Source organism: Nanorana parkeri, unplaced genomic scaffold (genome assembly GCF_000935625.1).
Source record: "Nanorana parkeri isolate BGI_ZX_2015 unplaced genomic scaffold, ASM93562v1 scaffold1139, whole genome shotgun sequence".
NCBI lineage: Eukaryota > Metazoa > Chordata > Amphibia > Anura > Dicroglossidae > Nanorana > Nanorana parkeri.
In genome coordinates, this window is record NW_017307407.1 from 224,606 (window position 1) to 245,449 (window position 20,844).

At 37.6% G+C, this 20,844-nt stretch overlaps 1 protein-coding gene across 1 annotated transcript in view; it reads left to right on the plus strand.

Annotated features, from left to right (window-relative positions):
• LOC108796615 (copine-4) overlaps window positions 1-14,383 on the plus strand; it is a 200,173-nt gene extending 185,790 nt beyond the window's left edge. Inside the window, exons 13-15 of the mRNA XM_018568113.1 lie at window positions 1,732-1,865; window positions 5,555-5,791; window positions 13,958-14,383. Coding sequence (XP_018423615.1) covers window positions 1,732-1,865; window positions 5,555-5,791; window positions 13,958-14,089 — 503 coding nt within the window. The 3' untranslated portion in view covers window positions 14,090-14,383. The remainder of the gene's footprint in view (window positions 1-1,731; window positions 1,866-5,554; window positions 5,792-13,957) is intronic.
• The last annotated feature ends 6,461 nt before the right edge of the window (window positions 14,384-20,844 follow it).

The window sequence follows — 20,844 nt, forward strand, 5'->3', positions numbered from 1 at the left end:
TAACCAGGGGCGCTGATCTCTCTGCAAGTGGCCGGAGCAAGCCGTAAGATCACGGCTGGCTGCGCCCAGCTGTCAGAAGCAGGCCGGCCAATGGCCGGCCGCTCGGGCAGCTTCGGCTTTCAGCGTGGCTCAGCCGAGCCGAGGCATTTGCGTTCGGCTCGACTGAGCCGCCCATCCAAGTTCGGGAGCTGTACGGGCTATAGTGAATAGCCCGTACAGCAGCCCTTCGGTTCTACTGAACCGAAGGGGTTCTGGGGCCGAAGCTAGCCGAAGGAACGGCCGAAGCTACGGCTAGATCCTTCGGCTGCTTCGTGAATAGACCCCTATGTATTATTTACATCTTTACATATTCAAAGAAAACTCCAGTATTTAAGTAATAACGTAACCCATAGAATGTCAATACAGCTTATAGCTAAATTCAGTATAAAAAAAATTAATGCATTTCTATATTTAAACATACATTATTAAATATATATGTTTTACTGCAAACAGTATAAATACCTAAAATTGACCTGCAGGCTATTGCAATCCATGTACAGTAAAACTCAGACTGGAGACCAATCTTGTGTGTTGCATGCAAATATGTTGACAAGGTACATGCATACAGGAGGAGAGAGCAGAGCTTCTCCTTTTACTTCCCAGTCACAGGCAGGGGGAGAGAAAAGACCTGCAAGTGTTACTTTACTGCAGCCAGAAAAAAACAGCCCTGCCAGACAGGGGTGTAGTGTGTGTCAGTGCTGTGTAAATCTAAGATCTCAATTTACAGAAATAAAAGTGATATGTTAGATAAATACATTTTCTTTTATGTATTTCATTTGTTTACTTAGCTGTTTGCTTGGAGTTCAGTTTTAAAGATAGGGTCTTTCATTCTGCAGATGACTTTGCAGGTGAAATCTGACAGTATCGTCCCATTTTTACGTTAACATAATCCATGAGCTATACTAAGCAGTGTATAGTTATACCAATGAATAAAGATGAATTGTTTAAAGTACAAAGGAAAAATAACACTAAGGGGTGTATGTATTCAACATTCACAGAGCTGTTCTGTGTGATTCATACTGCATTATGGCCATTAGATGGTATAGTGGAAATGCCTCTGCTCCTTGGCTCCATCTAGTGGCAATAATGCAGTGTCAATTTAACACACAGACATTCGCACAGCGAACAACTCTGCATATGTTTTATAAATACACCCGTAAGAGAGAGAGAGAAGGGGATATAAAAAGACATTTAATATAGCTAGAAAGGGAAACTTACCCCTAAGTACTTGCTGTCACTTGTCATATTACCAGGATCAGAAAATGACTAGGCTAGAGTAGGAGATACCTAAAATGGTCTCCAGAGACCAATGGCTTAACAAATCCAAACCAATTGTGTTGCACCTTTACATTTTATTTGGCATTGTTCTCTTTTGTTTCTGTAGCGGGTTCTGTTATTCTAGGCACATGCACAATTCTTTGATATTTATCTTTAAGGGGGGTTTATGGTTGCTTGTATCGACTTATTTGAATGTATACCTATAAATGGATGGTTTCAAAATTAACTTAAAATTAACTTAAAATTCTATAAGAAGACAGCAAATACGTTTTATCAAGTTTCAACACATTAATGTTTTAATATCACCATTAAAATGACATAATTGTATGAAGTCAAATTGTGATACTCCCATAAAATATTATATAACTACCACTTAACATGTCCTTGATATTAATATTTTATTGTTTATTTTAGGTATACAAGGCGTAGTGGAAGCCTATCAGAACTGCCTTCCCAAGTTACAGCTCTATGGCCCAACCAACATTGCTCCCATTATCCAGAAAGTGGCCAAGTCTGCCTCAGAGGAGACCCACACTATGGAGGCCATGGTAAGGCATGGAAAAGGTTCCTTTTTTCATTTGATATGAGATTGTCAGTTAAGGAATTTAGGCTGGACGGAGGATTCAAGGTGCGTGCACACTATAACAGAGTACCTTAGCTAGAATGCCAGATTGCATTCAGAATATAAAAGCCTGCTGGGTGAATATTTGTCTCCCCTTTATTTCATTTGACCTCTTATTTGCAGCTGTCAAGCTAGTGTCTCCATTGAGTATTGTGTTTTAAAAATACAGTTTATTGCTATACTTCTGTTTATAATAAAACCTTTTCCCTAACCCAGTATAGCAAGGTAAAAATAGTGATTTAACATTTTCAGTAAGGAAAAAAACAGTAATGTATTGCAACCGATTTACAAATCTTCATTTAGTGATTTGATATCAGTAAGCAATGTTCTTATTGTTACATTTAAAGAAGAACTTCGGGAATTTAAAAAACCTACCCTTGCAGATGGAGATGGGACTACCCCTGCACTGCAAGGGTTAAGTGCTTGTTTTGTCTGGGGGTCCAAAATAAAGCAGATAAGCCAGATATACTCGCCTGATCCTCAATCCCATGGCAGTCCCCTCTCTCCCCCTCCTGCTCCGGATGTTGAATGTCTCCCGGCATCCTCATGTCTAATGCATGTCAAAGGACCTGCATAAGATGTGATGACTTCATGGGTCCTTGGACCACTGGAGCCCAGGGGAGAAGAGACTGTGGGGACCAGTCTAGCACCCCAGCAGCATCAAGCATTAGGTGAGTATAGCTGCTTTATTTAAGCCCCCTAGACAAAACAAGCACTTAACCCTTGAAGTGCAGGGTTAAATTGCTGCAGTTCTTTTTTATAGTATATATCTTGCCAAAACTACAATTAGGTTGTATCATGTATTGTCAACTTTGGATTTACCAACAACGATGTATAGCACAGGCCTAACTAAACAATTCAATGTATATCCATTCAGGTAGACCCTCATACACTGTACACAGTTGGTGGTAAAACTAAAAAAATGTTCAGTAAAATGGTAACATTTGTGACCAGCTTTCCAACTGAACTTTCAGTTTAAATCCGTTAAATACATTGAAGGTGCAATGTCTAAGAGTTTATTTTCTTTAGCCACCAGCTAAGAAAAAAAGCCTGTCCCCATGCTGTGAAGCAGGACCCTCGTTCTAGGTATGGAAGCAGTAGTCTCTTTGCAGAAGTCTGACAAGCCTCTGCTGAGTCAGAGCTGGAGCTCTCTAGTCAGCAGGAGGCATGAGCTTTGCTGAATGCAGAGCTATCAGTCTGACTATGCAGAGGGATGGCTTGGACCTCAACAGAGAGGCCACTGCTTCCACACAGAAAGCAAGGGTCTTTCTATACAGCATGCTGGCAGGAGACCGGCTTTTCTACTCAGGCCATGGCTGCTTACTACAGAAAATGAGCTGTTAGACTTTGAACACCTTTTGTTTTGATGCACCTTGAACATATTTTGCTAATTTACAATGAAAGTTTAATTGGGCTTTAAGAGACTGTAACATGGGAAATGTACCTGTATTGTGCCATGTATCTATCAACTGCACACTGAGCTGCCAGCTGAGTTTGTAATTTCTTATGTTCCTTTGCCTCTGTGCTCCTTCTAGTGCCAATATCAATCATTCTAGTGGCTAATTCCCATTACGAACATTCATTATCTATGCTAAATTATTCATACATTGCACAGACTAGATTTTGACAGCGATAGTATGACAGTAGATGTAACAAATTCAGAATGGTCGCCATGTTATATTTCATTGTGGTTTGGCTGCCATAACATTCTGAATAAGGCTTAAAAGGGAACTCTTGACAAATCTTAGCATTTAAACTGCCCTATGGGATTTGTATAAAGCAATCGTACTTCTAAGTGTGGCATTTGATCCAGTAATGGACACACCCATGTAAAAATGTAAAATGTACAAAGTAATGCAGATGCTGTAAACATATTTTGATTTAATAAACAAAATATATATATATATAAATGTTCATAAAATGGCATACAATAAACATATACAGGGTTATTCACAAAAGGGTGAAGAGTTTGGAGAAGGCAGGAGAATGGAACAATCTAGGACAACATAGCTGAACTGGAAAGGGAGCTGAATTGGAGAATTTTTCCAAATCAGCTATTTAGGTCTAGATTGTTCACTTCTTCTGCCTTCTCCAAACTCTTCACCCTTTTGTGAATAACCCTGATAGAGTATAAAATAACTGGCATTTCGTCGCTAATTAATCCACTTAAAATAGACACAGATAGACATTAATCTTCATCTAATACAATTGCTTCTGTAAAAAACAAAAAACAAACAAACAAGCACTTTTTTTGCTCATTAAAACCACATTGTTTTTTTTTCACCTCACAATTACTGGAGGGCAGAGTCAAATAGAATATGCAGTAATCACTACAGACCCCCCGATATTGCAGGAATTTTAAATGGTACAAATATACAGTATAAAGTGTAATTCCACTTTTTATCAGAAGGCTTTTAACAAACTCTGTTGCAGATTGTTACCTAAAAGGCTGTTTGTTTTACTATGTCCTCCTAGATTGATTCCTGAATGGGTGGATCTAGGTCTTTAAAACCACCTGATGCACTTTCAGTGTTCTACTGAAGAAAGTTGCAGTGTTTGCATCAAATTAGAAGTAGTTAGCTCTTAAATTGTATCTCACTAAAAAATGTACCGGGTTATTCACAAAAGGGTGAAGAGTTTGGAGAAGGCAGGAGAAGTGAACAATCTAGGACAACATAGCTGAATCAAAAAATAAGCTGAATTGGAGAATTTTTCCAAATCAGCTATTTTGACCTAGATTGTTCACCTCTCCTGCCTTCTCCAAACCCTTCACCCTTTAGTGAATAGCCCTGTTAGTTTCTATTAAAGAGCATATCTAAAATGTTACTTGTATCTAAATGCAGACTACTTATTATTGTTATTACTATTATTATACAGGATTTATATAGGATTTATATAGCGCCAACAGTTTGCGCAGCGCTTTACAACATAAGAAAGACATTACAATCACAATACAATTCAAGACAAGATGGTAAGGAGAGCTTACAATCTAAACTTATAGATAGGTGTGTTTCCCCATCCTATTCATTGACATTGATAAGGATTGCTATAGGCATGGAGAAACTGCCTCGATGGTATAGGATACACTGGAATGCCCTCATCAGACACTGACTGCCTACCAGTGCATCTTCCCCTGTGAAAGAACAGGCAGGTGCACAGCTTTGACGAATTGTGCTATTCCCCTGGTTTACTGCAGGAAAATTAAGGTTGTAGTTGGTTCCCCTTGACAACTGCAGGCTCCTGCCTCGGTTTCCTTTTAGATGATCCATCTTTGTTAAATGGACAGTTCAACACACATTGCACAGACATGGCTCATTGTTGTCACCATCAGGACCTCCCCTCCCCCCAGAAATGCCATCACTGGAGTGCATGTATGTAGACAGAAAGTGACTGCAAAGAGACTGCAAGAGATCAGCAACCCTGAGATGCAACAAAGCATGAAAAGGGTGAAAACAAGTGGTAGAATGACATTTGTTTATTATAAATAGTAATTAAGAAAACCAAATGTTATTTGGTTTGGTTTTACATGTACTTAAGCCTATACTTGGGAGCATCTGCTTGTGAGCTATTTGTATGTGATAAATATATGACAGTATTATTTCTCTTTATTTGTAGCAATACTTTATTCTTCTCATCTTAACGGATGGTGTAATCACAGACATGGCTGACACCAGAGAAGCTATAGTTCATGCTTCGCATCTTCCCATGTCAGTCATCATTGTCGGAGTTGGCAATGCAGATTTCAGTGACATGCAGATGCTGGATGGAGATGATGGAATACTGAGGTCACCTAAGGGAGAGCCAGTGCTTCGGGACATTGTGCAGTTTGTGCCATTCAGGAATTTCAAACACGTACGTATCTTTCAAATATACGGCTTCCAAGATCTAACAGATATAGGAAGCTATTTGTCATCTAGTGGCAGCTCCAAAAATAGAAATGGATGTTTTGAGCCTGTGTGATATATGATGTGTATTTAAACCATATGCTGCATTCATATGCTGCATTCAGTAAAATGTTAAATGTTAACACAGGCATATTAATATTACTCTGCTATAATTCTCAATTTAGTACATAAATGTCATCCTGCATTGATTCCAACAGATATACAGCATTCCTCCACATAAAGGGATGTTGCTTTTAGTGATAAGTCTAATATGTCTGATGAAATGTAGTATATGCTGTATAGTATTTGCGTAGTTTGATACTGTAGATTAGCCAGGGTTATTAATGTAGGCCAGTGTGAAATCTTAGCTCTCAGCCAATAGGCTGAGATCATGGGATTTGTTTACTAAAGGAATCGAGGCTGTTTACTCGGGGATGTGTGAGTTCACTGTGTCCTCCAATGAACACTGAGAAAAGGATTTTACGGTGAGTACAAACAAAAATCTATTTTCTTTCATTTGGGGACCCAGCTTCTGCTTTAGATTATTATCTGCTGGAACATCCCAAAGCAGTGCCACAACAAGGTAGGAAAGAGAAAAAAAAAGGAAAACCAAATTCAGCCATCTTAAAAGAATATAATGCGGGTTAGTCAACCTGCCACCTGTAAAAATGTAAGCCCAAAATCAGCATCAGCTGCCACGTGCAAGTGGCCACCTTACTAACCTAAGAAATTGATGCGGAAATCCAGAATGCTCTTAATGCTCCAATATGCTGTAACCGGACAACAGTTTGCCAGATCCAGCCTGAGATAGTAGCAGTCGACACTGTAGAGCACTATAGTGTGCCCTCTACAATCATAAATAGGGAATCTGACATATGAAAACTGAATGTGGTATTCAAATATTTCCTAATGGCTCTGACTACATGCAAACAATGTAATGCAGTTTTCTTAAGATGGACTCAGTAAGAACAAAGCAACGGATGCACAATGTCTTCATTCAAGTGGAAAGCTGATATCACCATAGGCAGGAAAAAGATTCTCAGGTGCAGGACAACCTTATTCCTATAAGGGACCAAAAAAGGAGGCCTAAAGACAATGCCGCCAGTTTGGAAACTTTGTGTTAAAGTAATGGGTACTAGGAATGGCAATTTCTGAGAGAGTTCAATAGAAAGATAGACCCCACTCCTCCATGGCTACAGGGGAAAAACCATAAACATGTGCCCGCCAGCTGGTGCACATCCACACTCTGGCAATCACTGTTATCAGCATAAAAGAAAAGAATCCAGCCGCACTCCTTATCTCACTTGCCAATATTTTATTGTAGCTAATACAGATCACACAGTAGCATTTATTCCATTCACTCATGAATTTCACCCAATCTGGGCTTAGTCATTGAGATCCGTACTAACTACAATAATATATCAGCAAGGGAGTGCGGCTGGATTCTTTCTTATTATTAGTAGAGGGAGCACCCTAATAGTCTCAAGAGCCATTTTTTTCAACACAGACAATACCAGATTAAAGTCCCACAACAACAACTGTGGCCTGATGGAGGTGTGATTGTTGTAACAACCTGTGTTCTGTTTCAAAAGTCATACTTTTGCCCTTCTTGGGCACTGTGAAGAAGTTTGAAGAAAAGACCATGAAATCTTTCTGCAGTTGAAACATGAATCAACACCCCCTGGGCCAGAAGTCCTCCAATTGCTAGATTTAAATTTGATATTCACTGAGAAGAAAGGTGAAGGTTGGTGTGTGAAACTCAATTTTGTAGCTCAAGGCTACCAAATTGTTAACCCATTTGTACGAAACATGGGTTATGTAATAGAATTTTCCACACACCTTAGCCTGAACAGTTAGGGGCAAATCATCATGCCAAATAGGGCTTCTCTAGGACTAGGAGGACTTGGACTGCCAGGGACACTTAACCCCTGCAGAGGTAGAGGGCTTAGACAACTTTGTCCTCTTGTCCAAATTTCCTTGTAAACCTATAAACACTCATAGGCTGAAGCCTAGATTTGCAACGGGAAACGTTGGCCTTTCTGAGCTGAGGTAAGAAATTACTCTTTCTTTCGGTTTGCAGCAGCAGGGGGCACCTGGGTTGTCTTTTGCTTTTTAGTTGTACCTAGCATCCTACTTTTGCAAGTGGCACTATACCCAGTAGGCAATAAACTAAAGCGGAAGCTGTGTCCTCCAATGTACAAAAAAAGAGATAGGATTATTGCTTGCACAAGATTGGATTATTGACACATTCAACTTATTTAACAAACTAAATAAATGTTCACTCTGCACAGTGAATACATTTCATTGTGAGCTTTGACTGGTGTTAATTGAAGGTATTACTACAGATTAAGGAGAAATAAAGGCTTGAAATAGTTAAAACAACCCCACACTATACAATGTGTATGTATGTATATGCCATTCACCAACATGTGTTCAGTGAAATATGCTATTGTACTGTTCATCCAAATTTTAACCTGGAGACACTAATTGCACATTCAGTGAACACCTTTAGGCAGAGAGTACAGCTATTTGCCTTCCAGCTCTCTCCCTCTTGTTCTGTCTTACAAACTTCCTATGGCTTTGTTTGAACAGAGCAGGCAGGGAAGGAGAGAAAGGGGGGATAGGTCATTCCTCTGATTTATTTAGCTGTGTATGTAAAATCAGCTTACGTTATTTAGCTTTGTGAATAACACACTTTTTTCAGCAAAGCAAGAATGAATTAGGAAGGTAAACATGAAAAAAGGAGGGCACAGCACCACCTGTTGGCTGGAAATGAAGATACAAAATATTCATATGCACAATTTCATATTTACTAGGCTACTATTTATTTTTAGTTTCTAGTTTAGAACATAATAAATAAATAACATATGTAAAACCATTATAAATGACCTGTAGAAGGTGTTTAAGGACCCGGAATTATAAATACTGTGCCAAATGGCAAATTTGGCACAGTACTTATAATTCTGGGTCCTTAAACACCTTCTACAGGTCATGCTGATATCACCGTAGTATTCACTATAATACTAATATCTTGGCTGATGAGAAATTGAATTGACCTTAATTACAATGCTTATTTATAACTTAATTACTTAAAAGTTATTGTAAGGAAAAAAGAAAAGAATGATTTCATTATATTTTAGAAATCCATGTGACATTAAAAAACATACAGGCAAAATAGGTGAGATAAAAGAATATGAGGATACCAATACTGACAATATACTAACCCGGTTTTGACCATTAATCAAACTGAACTTTATATAGCTGAATAAATGGTTTTATGGATTTGTAAGGTTTTTTAGATATTTTAGAGATCAATGTGCACTTTAGATCAACATAGAAGAACCATGTCTACCTTATAAATGTGATGAATATTGTTGGTAAATGTGCAGTAGATATAAATGAATCCAGCATGGTGAATGTGCCCAGATTCACTTATTTTATAAATATGCCTCTTGGTAGATTGATGCTAAAAGGATTGTTGCAATAAAGAGAGATAAGTGCTATGAATGTGAATGTTGTTATCTCAGTATTATAAAAACATCAAATGACATTTAGATCTAGATTTCCTATTGAAGTAAGGGAAATCTAAATGTGAGAGAAAAGCCACTTAATCTAGTAAATACAAGTGGTGAAAGCACTTTATTACTTCTTTGCAAAATCTTAAGGGTATTTGGGACCAAATAAGAAATAATCATTAGCAATCTGAGTGCACCTTTATTTATCCTTTTTTTTAGTACATATTTTGGGGGATATAAGTGATAGAAGTACTCTATCAACCTCTATTGTTCTCCTGATTAATTCCCCTTGTATGTTGCTGACATTGGCCTTGCAACGTATATTTTATGTTTGAATTTAGCAGTACTGGGGCCTGTGTCGACAGGCTTTAGCCTTGAGTTGATGGCATCTGTTTGACATCAGTTTGATGTTAGAGATAATTTTTGACTCATTGACATGTGCATTTGAAGTACGGTTGACCTCCTTCTGACCTGCATTTGCCCTGCTTCAAGTGGGTATTGCATTTTAATAGACTTGTATGGGAATGCAAATCCTGCTTAAAGTTAACAAAAGCCTGTCCTTAGTGAGTGGGATTCCGAGGCTGCTCATTTATCTTGGTATTCTTCCTTTATCATTCCTCAGTGTGCACTAAAAGATGGTGTGACATTCATTAGGGTGGGGTATTGCATTGCTATGGGTGTAGAGTGGACATCAAGATCCTCATTGTAGTAAAACTGAAGAAAGCAGAGAAACCCGGTAGCTTGAATGCAAAGTGTAATAATATTAATAATAAAAATAATATATATCATAAGTTTAAAATAAACATACACGAGTAAAATGTTGCTGTTATATTCCTTTTAAGAGGCCAGTAATACAATCAATTTAATTGCTACTAGAATGCAGATGAACAGTCGTTTTCACTCTGCTGATTTTATTTGATGTGCCTATTTCCTTTCTTTCTAAACATACGCGCACAGCTGTGTGTACATGATTACATTTATTCGCACAAGTAAACAGTATTTTAAAATCAGCACCATGGACAGAGTTCATGTCATCCAGTAAATTCCCATTGATTGACTCTAACTGCACTGTAAATGTGCCAGGAGCTTTTCATAAATGACATAAATTTTATGGCTGCCTAATGAGAACGGTAACATTTTCCTTCATAATCCTTTATCCTAAACATCAATGTGAAGCCCTCTCTAAGTCTCTTGTGTTTCAGAGACAAACAGTGGAAAATCGATGTTCTCTGTTATCCATAATCCAATGTCTACCTCTTTATGTGCAGATAATATCTCCCTGAGGTATTTGCAGGCTGCACGTTGAAGGGATTGGAAGCAGAGAATATGGCTGTTGCATTCTACAGAATAAGTACAGACTTTATCGATCACCACCAACTCTGTGGGGTTGATATACTAAAAAAATACAGAATGTTCAGTTAGCAATTATATGTGGCCATTGCATTCTGTGGAACGCACTCAAAAAATTAAAATAGAAAGGAGCAATCTTTTTTCCAATTTTGCTCACAAAAAGATAAGAGAATATTTTTGTAGCCATCTCTGTTCTGATGTGTGGCCTCCAAGATTCCAGGAGGTATATATGTGATATGCGCCCATTCTTATGTAAGCATACCAAACTCTCTAATTAGCTTTTGTGCAGAGAAAGAGAGAGAGAGAGAGAGTGTGCATTCAGAGATGTCCCTACACTATTCACTGTCTGAATGGTGATTCTGGGGGGTGGGGAGGGGGGGTGTTGTCAGTTAATGATTGTTCCAGGGGGGTGAATGCTTGTCACCTCTCCACTGGCTCTGTCCAGAGTCCTGCCCAGCTCACTGACATCACTGGTTGCCAGGAGCTGGGTGGGACACCAGCCAGAGTGTCATGCTCAGCTCCTGGCAAACATGGCAAAGAAGCTTATGCAATGTTTGACCTGTAAACTTCACGTGTTTTTTGACCATGCATTCTTACTTTTTTTTACATTTGGGGTACACATCAACCGCATCACACTCTTTTAACGTGTTGCATAAACGCGCTCCAATGCACATGCGGGATCTGCTCCGGAGTGAACAAGCTCTGAAAGACATGCAAATGCATGAAAAACACACCTAAAACCCAAGCAAAACTACACCAGAACGCATCACACACGCGTCAAAAACATGCATTACTGCATTTGCAGAAACACTTCCAGATCTTGTCTGAAGATGGTATAAACAAGCCCTATGTATCTCTGGCTTCCTTTGGCCTTGTGCCCAAGGTACTAGACCTTCAGCCCCTTACGAAAACCAAGACAATGCTGTACCTATATACAAATATATGTGTTTCCATGTTAAAATTGAACAAACACTGGCGCAATGGCTGGGAATATTATACTATCGCTATAACAGTATATGTGCTTTGGTGTATATTCATATTGTGTATACTTGCATTTTTAAGGCCATATTCTCAAGCATAAATAATTATTCAAGAGTGCCACTCTCTGTAGATCTTCTCCAAAGATAATATCTTTATTTGTATCAGATACATACTGTTTGCTCCTCTCCACATAGACTTTAACCTCCAATGTGTTTCACCATATTGGCCTACTCATGTCTCTATGAGTAAGCCAAAATGGTGAAATGTGGTGGAGGTTAAAGTCTTTCAAACAGTATGGGGGTGATTTACTAACCTAAACACACACAAGCACCAGGTGCGTGTGCATTTTTACACAGCAAAACGTATTTATCAACCAAACACGAGCAACGTGTCACATTTTCACGCCGTTATGGCGCGTTTTTATGTATTTAAGTACGTGCGCGTCATGTAGCATGCGCCATAGGCTACACGCCGCTCTAATAGCAGCATGCAAGTCTCTAAAAGCATATTTCCACTAATGCCATATATGGAAAAATCATGCACATGATGCATATATAATGCTGCTTCACAGTTTAGACAAAAATGGTTAGCTCATGCATTTACATTCCCGCATTCATCAACGCAAGCAACACAACGTAGATCTAATTTACACAACATCACCTTGCAATTCATGCAGGGCTTTGCACAACACACCTGCTGGGTGTGTACGCACTACAAAGGTGTCTAGATTCTACCAATAGATCATGCTGGGAGGGAACACACTACAGAGGTGTATACTTGTTCGTGGCGTGTTTATAAGGTTAGTAAATCAACCCCTATGTGTCTGTGTTACAAATAAAGATGTTTATCTTTTGTGAAGATGTATGGAGTGTGGCACTCTTGGATTTGCATTGCTATGGGCAACTGTGCACCTCTTTGCCTGCTCCTTGACACGCAGGAGTCTGGTTTCAGAATGTGAACAGTGTTTGCTGTGGATCCTAATTAATTATTACCTGGGTAATTTAATTAGATATTCTTCTTTTGAAAATTAAAAAAATGTCTAATTTGATATTTCCCATGTTTAATAGCACATAATGTACACTTTACTTTCCAATCTATTCATTGAATATATGAAATTAAACAGTCACTAAAGTGCCTTAATTAAAATGGTCTCATAACCCTTCAATTAATTTTCTGTTTATCTTGACACATCCATTAAGATTTTATAATTAGTTGTGGATAACTGCATTTCATACCCTTGTACAATGTTTTCATTTTAAAAGGTTTCTATGTACAATGTAACACACTGGGGTTGATTTACTAACCTAAACACACACACACACCAGGTGTGTGTGATTTTCACACAGCAAAACGTATTTATCAACCAAAAAGTCTCTAAAAGCATATTTCCACTAATGCCATATATGGAAAAATCATGCACATGATGCATATATAATGCTGCTTCACAGTTTAGACAAAAATGGTTAGCTCATGCATTTACATTCCTGCATTCATCAACGCAAGCAACATAACATAGAGCTAATTTACACCACATTACCTTGCAATTCATTGCAGGGCTTTGAACAACACACCTGCTGGGTGTGTACACACTACAAAGGTGTTTCCTCTGTAGTGTGTTCCCTCCCATAGATCATGCTGGGAGGGAACACACTACAGAGGTGTATACACGTTCGTGGTGTGTTTAAAAGGTTAGTAAATCAACCCCACTGTCTCACTTTGGCCTGTATATAATGAGGAAAAGAGCAATTTACAAATTTCAGCAGTAATGTTCTGTCATTGTTTTTATTGGGAGATTGCTAAAGAGTTCAGATTTTGTTTTGCTTTAACCAGTAAATAGCAACGTTTGGTAGAGTCACAATTTCATAGGTTTACAGAAAGCCACAATACCCTTTAATTATGAAATAATTTTTCCCCTTCAAGCTTCATTGCTACAACATCAAGTAATATACATTCATAAAGCTATATAAAAATATCTGTAACAACAGTTTTTTTTACACCAAAGGAGTCAGCGGTACAGGGAAATGTGAATTGTAGCCTAAAGCTCTATCTGCTGGCTGCTAATTAGACTACGTCATATTTATACACAACATTTCATATTCAACAGACTAAAAACAAAGAAAAATACTTTCAAAATGTTTTGTTTTAGCCCTTACCTGAAGAAATAAAGAGAAAATTTACAAAACCACTATACCAACTCTTTAAACTTAGAAATAACTTGGACTCTGACCAAATAATGTAAGAAAAGCTGTGCTTATGTATGTAATTATTCTTATATTTTTCTCCCATAGGCCTCGCCAGCTGCCCTTGCAAAAAGTGTTCTGGCTGAAGTTCCAAACCAGGTTGTGGACTATTACAATGGCAAAGGGATCAAACCAAAATGTGCGTCTGAATATGAGTCTTCCAGGACACTAGGACCTTGAACTTCTCTACACACATTGAAAAAAAAGTTTCAAGACAACAATAATAATTATAATAATTCTATATAGCACGTTTTAGTGATTTTTAACCTAACATTATATTTTCTTCTTGCATGTATAGCTGGAAGCTTGAATCAGCATATCAGTTGTATTGTTAAAAACTTTTTATGGGAACAAACATTTACAGCATGTCATCTTGGAGAAAAGAGTTATCTGTTTATGTTTTTTATACATATTTGTTCAAATTTTGCTAAATTTCTAATCACATTTACACTTTAAAACCTTTTAAAATATGTATTGAGAAATGATGGTCAATGTAGTTTTATCTGCTGGTAAACAAACTATAAAAATGTTTATTTTTTCTGTTTCAATGGCAGGTGCATGCACTTGGTATGTGGCATGTAAGAAATTATATTGATTTTCTTTTTAGTACATAGTAAATTACTTCTACTATTGACCTACTTTTAATTTTGTATCCAACTTAAAATGAAAGAAAAAGATGTTTTTTCAATCAAGCTTTCTAACAGCAGGTCCAGAATTCCACATTAATGGCAGTGAATATTTGTATTAGTACCCTAGATATTTTTTTATCTGTGTTAATATGCTAGAGAAAAACACAGAAATTGGGAGTGTTATGTATATTAAAAATTAACTCAATTTACTAGGTCAACATTTTATATATGTATTCCACAAAAAATACTCAAAACTTACCTCATGTTCCTGTAGATGCGTTGCACTATGTTAAAATATGTTGAAATTCAATTGGCAATATAATTAAATTACTAAATTGTCATGATAGAGGGAGAGGAAGAATTTTTATGAGGTTGCATGTTATGATCAGGGAATTTCAGACCAGAACTGCTATTCCACTGCAACACTGAGCTGCCACTCAACTGAACTGACACTTTAGTAAAACCTGTTCCTCACCAACTGGATGAGAGCAGTCAAAAAGACCCAACATTGCTTTTATCTGAAAATTGTATTTCTTTAGATTGTAAGTTATTATTGTCCTTAATTGTAATAGTAATATAATTATAATTTTAAACAAAACAATAGTTTTTACTTACAATTACTCAAAAATTAATCAATAATTAGTAATTTAGTGGCTGATTCACCTGCGTCCTATGTCACCACACGATATAATACTGAAAGGAAATCATATACCAAATAATTTACTGGCTGCAATCTGTAGATAAAAGCACCGTAGCACAATGCCCCATGCTAAGGGAACGTGATTCCACATTTCATTATGGAAATGTGACAATGCAGCAGTGCGGGCTCCTAGTTCTGGAACTGCACAGTGTTGGTCTCACACTGGATGGGAATATCATTGATCGGTTCCCAATTATATGATCACTGACAACTAATCTTAGCGATCACATGGGTTTGTTTCAGCTGTTGCTGTCGCTGTCACTTTGTCTTTGCTGTCACTGTGTCGTGCAGGCTTTAGCTGCAAAAGTGGAATACAGACAGGAAAAAAAAATGAATTTAATAAATATATTACAATAAATGAGTAACATGCATTTTTTAAAGATGTTTGTTAGTTTGACAGCTTTTAATAAAACATAAGAAGAAATTAATTAAAACAGATATATAAAGAATTGCCTTACATGCTCTTACAAACAATGTAAAAATGAACTGGGTAGGCAAATTGCTTATATCATTTTTATTACATTGAACAATGCATACTAACACTGCTAAATTTGGTCTGGGCATCTGGGATTCAATGACTTCTGGTTATTGTTGCGTAGTATTTATTGTGATCATTCTATAATTGTTGTGATCATTTCCACAATGAATTAACCTTACATTAAGTAAATGTATCTGGACTTGCTTTTTAGCCATCTCTAGAATTTCCTACAGCTTCCAAATATATTTCTGCAGATGCACAGTCCAGTGGCACCTGAATGACTGTAAAATTATAGCACTTCTTAGCAGGTATAATGTTGACAATACTACCTAATACTAATGAAGGTACTAACTATATCAAAAGGTAAACTGTAACTACCCAGATCAGGCAAAAAGAAATACAGATGTTAACTGTCAATTTTCATAATAATGTCAGAACCCTGAGTGAGTTATTTTTTTTTACTAAGTGAAACTGAAACAAGAAAACCTATAGTTACTAAACTAAGCACTGGAGAAAACTGGAAGTGTTGTTTTTTGCAACAAATTAGATTTCCTAACCTGCACTAGAAAATTACACCTATGATCTAATTAGCTGTTGTACGCAGCAGACCCATGTCCTGGCTCGGGCCAATACCTGTACATCATTTGTCACAATTCTTTCTTTGGTAGATCTTTTACTATGATTGTATGAAATATATTTTCTTGATACCCAAGCACATTGTAGCACATCCTATCTGTATTATACTGTATGTAATTAAAATGTAGTTTTAGCACAAGACAAAAAAAAGAAAAAGCACAGAATGAAGAGGTCAGTTCAAGTTTACTGCTGTTTTATAGTGAGCTTCAAGAGATAGATTTATATTGTAAATGCATTTTTGGTTTCCTACCATGCTCAAAAGAATATTTAAAATGGAAATGCACCAGCAAATTCAGTTACCTTTCATTACCTTTAACTTATGTGTAATTTCTCTGTCACCATTACTTGCAATGTACACAGCTGCAATCTGTTGACATTTGTAATCAAAGTCATGGACTTCCAACCCTCTGACCTTTTCCATCAATTTATAGGTACTTATAAAATCATGAAAAACGTAAATTAGTTGTACAATTTTGGACATTATTTCAGAATTTTAAATGAAAGCTGCTACATAAGCAATGCATAGTATTTTAACACTTCTTTCGGGTCCATTGAGGGACACAAAACGTCTTAAACCTTTGTGTTATACTGCCGCCTACAGAATAAACGGAAATAAGCAACAACAAACTGTTAGCGAGCACCCCACCCACAACCAGCATGCCTCCGTTTATTGCTAGTATCCTCAGGAGAGTGGACGTTTTCTTCAGCTCTAATGTTTTCTGTTCGTTTGGAATATTCTTCTATGAGCTATAAATGGCAAATGTAACAAATCTAATTTTCCTGCTTCATCCTTTCTTCCCCAGCTGCAAAAAAAAAAAAAGGAGAGAGCTTGCAGGGACACACCACACAAGCATGCAAATCACAGATTAACAGATCTCCAACTTCCCAATGTCACATCCAGGAACTTCAGGCAATTTGTCAGTCTCTGCAGCATTGGATCATTCTACTGTAAGGTAATCTAATCCAGATTCCAGTGGATATAGTCCCAGAAGTGGCATATGTCAACCATTAAGGAGGAATCGGCAAAACAAATAGATTGGATCCTGTCCTGGGCAGAACGTCACTTGACAGTCTTGTCCACTGTGTACATTCCAGATGTAGACAATTGACAGGTAGACTTCCTCAGCTGGCAGCACCAGGACTCCTGGAAATGTTCCAGAACCTGTGTCACAGATGGGGAATGTCGGATGTGGACCTAATGTTCTGCACATTCAACAAGAAAGTGGAGATGTTTGTCTTCAGGTACAGTATCCAGTATCTAGACCGATGTATCATCCTCCTTCACTGTCACTGGATTTAATGACATGGCTATTAAAGCTCAGGTTTTAAGAGACAGGGTCATTTTTGTGTCTGTAATTCCTTCCATGATGACAGCTAGGAAGGTGCTTCAGCAAGGTGTTCTGATCAGCCATGGAAAACAAACTTCACTTGCTGTGAATCTCTGGGGTTTCAACTGTGGGACATACAGTATATCATTTCTATAGCTGGTTATTCACCAGAATTTGGCTCTCACCACTATCAAGGGCCAGGTATTCTGCACTCTCTATCATGTTTCAGAGACAATTGGCCTCTTACTCTTTGATTAAGAGGTGGGATCTGAAACTGGTTCTGCACTTTATAAGCCACCTTTTGAGCCCATTAAAAACATTCATTATTCTACTCTCACCCACAAAGCTCTGATTCTTGTAGTCAGACTCATCACCTCTGCAAGGTGAGTTTTGAACTGGCAGCCTTATCCTACAAGGAACCCCTTCTGGTTCTGCACAGGAATAAGGAAGTCTTGAGGCCCATGACTTCCTTCCTACTTAAGGTGGTTTGTGCTTTTCACCTAAACCAGGACATAGTTACATAGTTGTTAAGGTTGAATAAAGACCCAGGTCCAACCAGTTCAACCTATGAGTCTGTATATGTGTGTGTGTATGAGTCACTAATAATTCCCATACCACGGTATACTGTTTTCACTGAGGAATACATCTAAAAGGTTTTTTTTAAATAAGTCTATAATCTCTCACCTGATGCCACTACCTGGGAATTCCACAATATTATTGATTTAACGGTAGAGAATCCATTATGCAGTTTGAACCTCTTTACTTCAGTCTCAGGCGGTGGCCTCTTGTCTTCTTTTGTTCTTTGGTCCCTCTATCCAGCTCCAGTTCACCAAAATGATATTTCCCCCAATTGTCTAGACATGGTTTGTGCTGTGTTAGTCTGTCTCTCAGCCACTATTTCTTTCAAAAAGACTGATTCCTTTTTGTCATCCTGGAGGAATCCCATAAAGTTGCTTTTCATTCCTCCATTTCCTGTCAAGTTTTGTGGGAGCTTCATGGTCTTTTTCGCAGCAAGCATCGTTTCCCTGATTTGCACGGCTACCACCTGGTGCACTGTTTTTCTAAGTTCTATCAGGCGTATGTTCAGGCCTCAATGCCAGCTTTTAGCATAAGGTCCTTCAGTCAGTTGTTTGAGTTGCAGGTAGCCCCCAGTTTTCTGTTTTTTCTTTTTTTTTTGGTCTGTTAGACTTGGTTTGCTATGTTGTCCACCCCTCAGTTGGATTGTTTTTGAACATTCGGAAAGTTTAAGACTTCCTGTGTCCCTCAATGGAAGAGAAAGAAAATATGATTTTGTACTCAATCTTTTTCTTGGAGTTTATTGGGGGATACAGGTTGCACTCCTCTGTTTGTTTATGCTACTAAACTAAGACATGCTGGTTGTGGGTGGGTTATCTTGTGTGGATTGACAGTTTTTTGTTGCCAGTGTCCATTTTTTTGTAGGTGGCAGTAAACCTCAAAGGTTTAAGAATTCTTGTATTCCTCAATGGACTCCAAGAAAATGATTTTATGGTTTGTACAAAAAAAGTCCTATTTTATCTCTTTGTATCATATCTACATATGCATCTGTTAAAAAAAAAACAAGAGAAAGCACATCTTTAAAGCATAACTACACTTACTTAGTATATCTAAACCTAAAGCAAAAATGTAATATTTTGCAGTTTACCAGCCTTTAGATGAAAAGAGTAAATTATTTCCTTTTTTCGTGCTGTTTATTTTTACCTGATAATCCCGCAAATAACACACTTTCTGTACCTTTGTGGCTACACTCACTATGTACCTCCCCTCTTCCCATATGTTCCCTTTGATAGCAGGTTCACAGCAGTCACCTGACTACTTATCCTCTTTCCCAAGGCTGATCTTTATGCTTTAATGTATGTGGATAAACCAGGAACTTTATTGGTAACAGACACAGAAATGACTAACGTAAACAGATCATTCAGGCTAAATCAACCCCACTGTGTTTCTCCCTATATATGGCCAAATCTACACTTAACTAAGTTAATTATCATAAATTGCTGATCTAGTACAACGGCAACAGATAAAATTATGAAGATCATAATCATACCAATGTGGTGAGTTTGTTAATTAAGATCATAAATGCAATGTGTATCTGTAGGCAAAACCTTCTTTAGATTTAAATCCTCTGTCAGGTTTTAATTGTTGTCTGTGTCCCCATTGGGCAGATTCACCTCTCTTTTGGTACTGGTGACCATTGTCACTGAGAAAAAAAAAGGGGAAATCCAACATTTAGGAATTGTCTACAGAACAAGAGGAGAAGTTTTCCTCCTTTTCAAGGGACAACTGTCTGAGAGGGGAATTCCCCTCACCTTTTTTAGATTTTCTGTAACTTCCTGTTTCATCTCTGGGACAGAAAATGAGGGGGGAAATCTCCAGTGGTACATGGACACCAAAAAATAAAATAACCTGGCAGGGGTTTTAACCTTCTCCTACTCTATCCAAAACTGAGCTTAAACCACCTAATCTATATTTTTTTTACATCCGTACGACAATAATAAACTGGCTACTAATTACTACAGACAGAAAAATAGATAACCAAGGTACTCCTGCTAGATCCCTGTTCACTAGATGGAGGTAAACATTATCATAATGTCACATTGTAATATTTTGAAACTGCCTCCCGATATATCAGAAATGTACATTGTATAAGATGTTACTTTTTCTATCAATATGATTATGAATTACATGTGATATAAACCTGTATGCAGCTATGTGTGTTTTTTACTTCCTTTATTTACTTTAGCATGCTGGATTTATATGTTTGATATTAATATTGCACTATTTTAGGCTTTTCTACTTTGCGGCTCCAGATTTTTAAATAAGCTTACCATAGTATTATTTCATGTGGTGAACTATGCAGAAGACCAGCTGGTGAAAGATAATAATGGATAGAAGTCTGGAAGGACTTTTGGTTATATAGTGGTAGATCTAATATAAATACTTGACCATATTCCTATTAATTTAAGAAAGAATAACACCTGCCGATGGAACTTTAAAAAGTCGAAGTTGCTAATGTGTTAGTCAGTGTTTTTAGCTTACAAAGTAAGGATGGGGTGGTTAGAAAAGACCTTTCCCTGAAACAACACATTTTGCTTTGTGTGTGATCTGATGGAAAAGCAAAAATGTTTTATGATGCACAGATCCTT